General features: G+C 53.5%; 1 protein-coding gene across 2 annotated transcripts in view; it reads left to right on the forward strand.

The window, feature by feature from the left end:
- IGFBP2 (insulin like growth factor binding protein 2) overlaps positions 1–5,721 on the forward strand; it is a 29,201-nt gene extending 23,480 nt beyond the window's left edge. Inside the window, exons 1-4 of one of the 2 annotated variants that reach the window (XM_063713030.1) lie at positions 783–1,001; positions 1,812–2,041; positions 3,116–3,256; positions 5,226–5,721. In XM_063713030.1, coding sequence (XP_063569100.1) covers positions 992–1,001; positions 1,812–2,041; positions 3,116–3,256; positions 5,226–5,390 — 546 coding nt within the window. In that variant the 5' untranslated portion in view covers positions 783–991 and the 3' untranslated portion in view covers positions 5,391–5,721. Of the gene's footprint in view, positions 1–782; positions 1,002–1,811; positions 2,042–3,115; positions 3,257–5,225 lie in introns of those variants that run through there. The other variant, XM_003780700.5, reaches the window with a different exon arrangement.
- The last annotated feature ends 1,153 nt before the right edge of the window (positions 5,722–6,874 follow it).

Consider the following 6,874-nt stretch of genomic DNA (forward strand, 5'->3'; position numbering starts at 1 on the left):
GAGATGGGGTTTCACCATGTTGGCCAGGCTGGTCTTGAATTCCTGACCTCAAGTGATCCACATGCCTCAGCCTCCCAAAGTGCTGGGATTATAGGCATGAGCCACTGCACCCGGCCTAAGTCATCTTTTAACTGCTTTTCTTTCGTCATACTCTCAACAGCTCTATGAAGAAAGAACTGTTATTATCCAGCAACTTACAGTTAAGAAAGTAGAGGCACAGAGAGGGGAGAACACGTGCAGCTGATATAGAAAATGGCAGAGCTGGGGTTTAACCCGACTACACCCCTTTAACCAGAGCTGCTACCCTGGGGATGGCGTGCTGGCTTCTAAAGGAAGCTGCTGCATAGCAAATGAAGACTGACTAGTTATCAGGCTTGGAGGGAGGGGAAAGGACAGGGGCAGACCCCCATCAAATGTTCCGTATGCTGGGGCCTATGCTGGGCACGCCTTGACAGCAGGTGCTGCTGGAGTGCCAGCACCCGATGCTGTCCCTGGCATGGAAGAGGTGCCCCCTCCCTTAGTTGGTGAGTGAGTGAATATTCTTGTATAGAATTACTCTAAGAGTTATTCATCTGTGTTCTAAGGGCTGTAAGTTTTTCAAGGTGCATTAATGGGGAAGAGAAAATGTGCAAGATTGGTTGAAAAACACCCCTCTGCACCCACCCAGATCTTGTTGGGACCTGCAGGAGAGCAGCTCTGGGTGGGATGGTCTGGGGCTGTTTGCTGTGTCTCCAAGGGGCTGGGGCTGGGGCTGGGCAGTGTGAGGCCCTGCCCTTCTGGAGCTTGCCAGGGCTTGTCTCCTGGTTACAGCTCTGCCGTGCGATTCAGATCCTCTCTGCCTCCTTTGGCTGGACATGCCTCAGCCAGAGTGAGACTGTGGCAGGCTGGAGCTGTTTTCAAGGCCTCCTTCACCTAGGCTGTGCATACAAAAGGTTGAAGAAAGCATAAGGAGACTTAATGGACGCTTCTTGGACAGACATCACGAAGCTTCATGCCCTGCAGTAAGCTGAAGCTATGAAGTCGAAGGAGTCATAGTTCCTGTTCTTGGGGCTCTCAGTATAATGGGGTTGGGGTGGGCTGCACAGACAGACTTGGGAACGAGGGCATGTCAGTGGGGCAGAGCTGTAGCTGCCTCAGAGCAGCACTATGGGGCCTTAGGCGGGGCCAGGTGGGCAAGTACAAAGTGACAGCAGGGGGATGCTGGGACCAGGTTCTGGGTGGTGACGTGGCCTTCCATCTTCTCACTCCTTTGCCATACATGCTGCAGCCCAGTGATGTCTGTGGCACGAGTTTTAAAAAACTCAACTAATTGGTACTCTTCCAGACCACAAATGAAGAACTTTAAACTGGGGGTTACAGTGGGAGAATTTGGGGGAGTCCCAGAAAGGACTTAAACCCATTCCATGGTCAGGGCCTTTCAAATGCATTTGTCCCTCTGTGTGCCTCTGTTCTGCCCCAGCCTTGTAAGAGGGTGCCTGTCATTCTTCTAGAGCCAGACAGCCTGATTTCAAATCCTGAATCCGTCACTTTTCAGATTTGTGATCTTGCTCAAGTAACTGACCTCTGTGAGCCTCAAATTCTCCATCTCTGAAAGTTGGGGAGGGTGCTAGTAGTACCCACCTAAGAGTTAGGGTGAAGCTGAAATTGATCATCCATATAAATTGCTCAGCACGGGCCCTGACAGGCCATCAGCACTCATTAGCTGCGCATCATCTCCACCCTCATCATCATTACGGTCCAGGTGGCTCCCGGAGGGCACGTCTCTCTGGGAAACCGGACCTGGAGCTTTTCTTCCCTTCCTCTCTTGGCAGACAATGGCGATGACCACTCGGAAGGAGGCCTGGTGGAGAACCACGTGGACAGCACCATGAACATGTTGGGCGGGGGAGGCAGTGCTGGCCGGAAGCCCCTCAAGTCGGGTATGAAGGAGCTGGCCGTGTTCCGGGAGAAGGTCACTGAGCAGCACCGGCAGATGGGCAAGGGTGGCAAACATCACCTCGGCCTGGAGGAGCCCAAGAAGCTGCGACCGCCCCCTGCCAGGGTCAGTGAGGGTCAGGTCTGGTGGAAGGGGTGGGAGGACAAGGAAAGTGGGGTCTCAGCTGGAGGAGGGCATCCTAATAAGACCCTCATCTGGTGTGACTTGTAGGGAAAGCACTTCTCTTTCCACAAACATAGTTGTGGAACATAGTGACCTTTGGGGCAATCAGTATCTCTGGCTGTGAAATAGACTGGACATGTGGTTTCTTGATGTTCTTTCCTTCTAAAACCTTCACATTTCTGTATGGTTTTGGAACATAGACACAGAAAATGAATCCCAGAGATGAAGACAGAGTCCCTGAAACTTTCTTACTTTTTTTTTTTCTCCCGCTGAGATGGGGTCTCACTCTGTTGCCCAGGCTGGAGTGTAATGGTGCCATCACACCTCACTGCTGCCTCCAACTCCTGGGCTCAAGTGATCCTCCTTCCTCAGCCTCCTGAACAGCTGGGACTATAGGCATGCACCACCACACCTGGCCAATTTTGTATTTTTTTGTGGAAATGGGGGTCTCACTACGTTGTCCAGGCTGGTCTCAAACTCCTGGACTCAAGCAATCCTCCCACCTCGGCCTCCCAAAGCGCTGGGATTACAGGCGCCAGCCACTGCGCCTGGCCTGAAACTCAGTCACTCTTGTTGCCATGTGCTTCTCTCACTGAGCTACCCCCTCCCCTCTTTCCTGCCCAGCTCTGCCATCTTGGGTCCTGGCCCTGGTTGGTTTTATGGAAAGAAATGGAGCTTGGGCGTGGGGTGGGAGCATAGAGACTCTGGAGACAGCCACTTGGATGGATATTTGGAGGTAGAGCCCATATTCTGACACATGAAAGCCACGGTCACAGAACAAGGAGAGGAGTGAACATTCCCATCCATACAGTTTTCTTTAGGGGCTGGGGTTGGGCACCCAGCATGGCAGGGAGATCCCCAGGCAGGCTCTCAGAAGTCCCTGTGCCCCCTGCTGGCTGTGTGACCATGGGAAAGTCCCCTCCCCGTGCAGCAGCTTCTCCCTGAGCTTGCGTCTGGCACGTGCTTCATGGGCCTGCTGTCCTCACTCCGGGCGTCCCCTGCTCTCTGTGCGTGCAGACTCCCTGCCAACAGGAACTGGACCAGGTCCTGGAGCGGATCTCCACCATGCGCCTTCCGGATGAGCGGGGCCCTCTGGAGCACCTCTACTCCCTGCACATCCCCAACTGTGACAAGCATGGCCTGTACAACCTCAAACAGGTGAGCATGGTGCCAGCCTGGGCCAGAGCAGCTCCTCCTCAGCCCTGGGCCCCAGATGTGCCTTGTTTCTGCCCCACCCGCCTATAATCCTCTGAGGTCTGAGCTGAGTGAGAGACTCAGACTCCTGTCACCATGGGGATTGGGATGCCAGCTGCCAGGCCAGGGAGGGTGCAGCTTTTCTCCCTGCCTCCCATGGGTCAGTTGCTGGCTCCACTTGCCCAGCCGCCCACCGGCCTCACTTAGAGTCCAGGTTGGGAGGAGGCTCTTGGAGAAGGAAAGTGGCTTAAACCAAGCATCTTCACTTTGATCGGACATTGGCATCACCTGGAGCTCTTCCTGGGCCCACCCCCCCCCCCCCAAATTGCCATGTGGTAGGTCAGGTTTGCAGCTCTAACAAGCCTCAGGTGAGGCTGATAATCTGCGAGCCACATTCCCACCATCATTGATTTCAACAATTGGCCAAGTTGCCTTCATGGTTTCGAAGTATCTCAGGGAATGAAGAGTCAGGGATGGAGAAATGCCGTTGGAAAGATTCTGAAAAGCCATCTAGAACACCATTGTAAATACATTGGAGAAAATGAAGTTTAAGTAAACCACTCAGGAGCCCTTCTCCCTCCTCTTTCCACCTTCTGTTCATATACATTTTAACAGTCAGTGTGCATATGCAATACTTTCCCTGTAACATACTTTTTTTTTTTTTTTTTTGAGACAGAGTCTCGCTCTTGTCTCCCAGGCTGGAGTGCAGTGGCATGACCTCATCTCACTGCAACCTCCGCCTGCCGTGTTCAAGCAATTCTCCTGCCTCAGCCTCCTGAGTAGCTGGGATTACAGGTGCCTGCCACCAAGCCTGGCTAATTTTTGTATTTTAGTAGAGATGGGTTTGTTGTATGTATGTTTAGTAGAGATGTTGGCCAGGCTGGTCTTGAACTCCTAACCTCAGCTGATCCACCCACATCGACCTCCCAAAGTGCTGAGATTACAGGCATGAGCCACCACACCTGGCTGGGCATTGGGATTTTTATAAAGCTGCCCTGGTGGTTCTAATGGCAGTCTGGGCTGACCTAAAGTGTGGATGTGTGAAGCCAGGAGATGGGAACAGGTCTCTGCTGTTGGCTTAGGGGTCTCGCCTCTCCACCCCCTTCACCATCCAGGCACCTTGACCGTCTAAATATTAGTTTAGTATTAAAAGCTATTTGTGTACATGCCCTCTAAATGTAAGCTGGCTAACTCCATTTGGAGCTCAGAAAAAAAGTCTCGATCACTTCTCGTGGAAAACAGGCTGTCTGCTGCACCTTTGGGTAACTAAAGTGATTTGCAGGAGTAGTTAGCTTATGCGTAAAACAGAGACCTTGGAGTGGGAATGCCTGGCTTCCATCTCAGCTATGCTTCTTACCAGCTGTGTGACCTTGGGCAAGTTGCTTAGCCCATCTGTGCTTCAGTTTTATCATCTGTAAACCAGGGATAATAATGGCATCTAATTCCCAAAGTGGTTGTGAGGATTAAATGACTGTATTTGTTAGAAACTGAATGAGCAGTGTGTCTTTTGCTCACACAGTGCCTGGCACACACTGATTTTGATTGCAACATGAGGTTTTTCACCTGACACTATGACTAAGCTTCGGTATGCTGGGTCCCCCCCACTGGATGGGACCTCCTTGAGGCTGGGGACTGAGTCTTTTCATCTTCGGATGTCCTGAATGGCCTTGCTAATCAGAGGGGTCCCTGGGCAGGCAGCATCAGCATCACGTTGGAGCTCGCTATTGATGCAGAATTTCCAGCTCTCCAGGGACCTACTGCCTGGGAATCTGCATTTTATCAAGGTTCCCTGGTGCATATTTCAAGTTGCGAAGCTCCACCCAGCAGCGCGTGGGTAGCTGCAAGGGGTGGCTGCTCAGTGGACGCCGGGTTGAGGGAGGGAAGGAAAGTTGCTGGCTGTGGGCTCCTCCATGCTCTTCTCCTCTCTCCCCAGTGCAAGATGTCTCTGAACGGGCAGCGTGGGGAGTGCTGGTGTGTGAACCCCAACACCGGGAAGCTGATCCAGGGAGCCCCCACCATCCGGGGGGACCCTGAGTGTCATCTCTTCTACAATGAGCAGCAGGAGGCTCGCGGGGTGCACACCCAGCGGATGCAGTAGACCGCAGCCAGCCGGTGCCTGGCGCCCCCGCCCCCGCCCCTCTCCAAACACCGGCAGAAAACGGAGAGTGCTTGGGTGGTGGGTGCTGGAGGATTTTCCATTTCTGACACATGTATTTATATTTGGAAAGAGACCAGCACCGAGCTCGGCACCTCCCCAGCCTCTCTCTTCCCAGCTGCAGATGCCACACCTGCTCCTTCTTGCTTTCCCTGGGGGAGGAAGGGGGTTGTGGTCGGGGAGCTGGGGTACAGGTTTGGGGAGGGGGAAGAGAAATTTTTATTTTTGAACCCCTGTGTCCCTTTTGCATAAGATTAAAGGAAGGAAAAGTAAAGTGTGTGTCTTTTGCCTGAGTCTTTGGGGTCTTCCAGGGAGAGAGGCGGAGCCTGGCCTAGGTTGGCCTACCCTCCAGCATCCAGCTTTGCCCTTGGCTCCTAGGAAAATGGGAAAGGCCTTGTCTCCGTTTCCCATTCATGAAATGGCAATAAGAAGGAATGGGAACCTCCTGAATCCAGATCAAACCCTCCAGTGCAGCCCCAGGACTCCCAGGTGAGGCTTCTGCCCCCATGCGGCCCCTGCCTGGCGCTGTACAGGGGCAGGATAAGTCACGGGATGGGGGTCGGGGGATGTGGAGCGTGGGTCCGGCTTCCTCCCTCCTACATTCAGATAACACTGCAGTGGGAGATATGGAACAGGAAACGTTGGGATTGCGGTTGTCTGGCCCCTGAAATAAAAGAGGCTCCCTCCTGCCCAGGGTGAGACATTTCCACTCAGCCCCCAAAGAAAGGGAGTAAGGATGTGGTTAACCGGCTTATTCATAAAGATGACACCACTGAGAATTCAGGCGCTGCTCTCTAAGGGGCCCAAGGGATTTGGTCTCCAGACCAGCAAATATCAATTGAAACAAAGGGCTGTGAGTGTGTCAAAGTGTGCAGGCTGAGGGACTGTGGAAGGAGGCACAGAATGTGGCCTGTTTTCTTAGCAGAGTTCCACATCAGAGCTCACCTACATTTGCCACTCTGTTCTGCTGGCCTCTCAACTCCAATGAATTCCAGGGGACTTATGCACCCCCACCCCTGCCTTTGCAATGGGCCATGCGGGGAGAAAGCTCACTATTTGAGGCCCACAGTCCCTGCCCCCTAACCTTCCTTGGTAACGTGGCCCAGGGCCTGGCCTCTCCTGTCGCTCCCCTCTCCTGTGGCTGGAGTCTGATCCCTTCCCACAGAGGAGGGGCTCCCTAGGGGCCTGGCCCAATCCACTACCTTCCAGACCTTCCATCTGGTGAGTGTGGGGAGGCGGAGGGATGGCGGGCCCTTTACCAGGTGTGACATAAGTGTAGCTGGAATGCAAGACAGCTTTCGGAAATGGCACAAGATGAGCCTTCTTGGAGTGCAGGAAAACCAGATCCCCAAGAATAGATGGAACCCTGCCAGGAGGGTGTGTTCTAGGCTGCACCGGGCCAAGGCCAGCACTTGGCCACTGCCCCA

The sequence above is a fragment of the Pongo abelii genome, chromosome 11, assembly GCF_028885655.2.
Source record: "Pongo abelii isolate AG06213 chromosome 11, NHGRI_mPonAbe1-v2.0_pri, whole genome shotgun sequence".
In the NCBI taxonomy this organism is placed as follows: Eukaryota; Metazoa; Chordata; class Mammalia; order Primates; family Hominidae; genus Pongo; species Pongo abelii.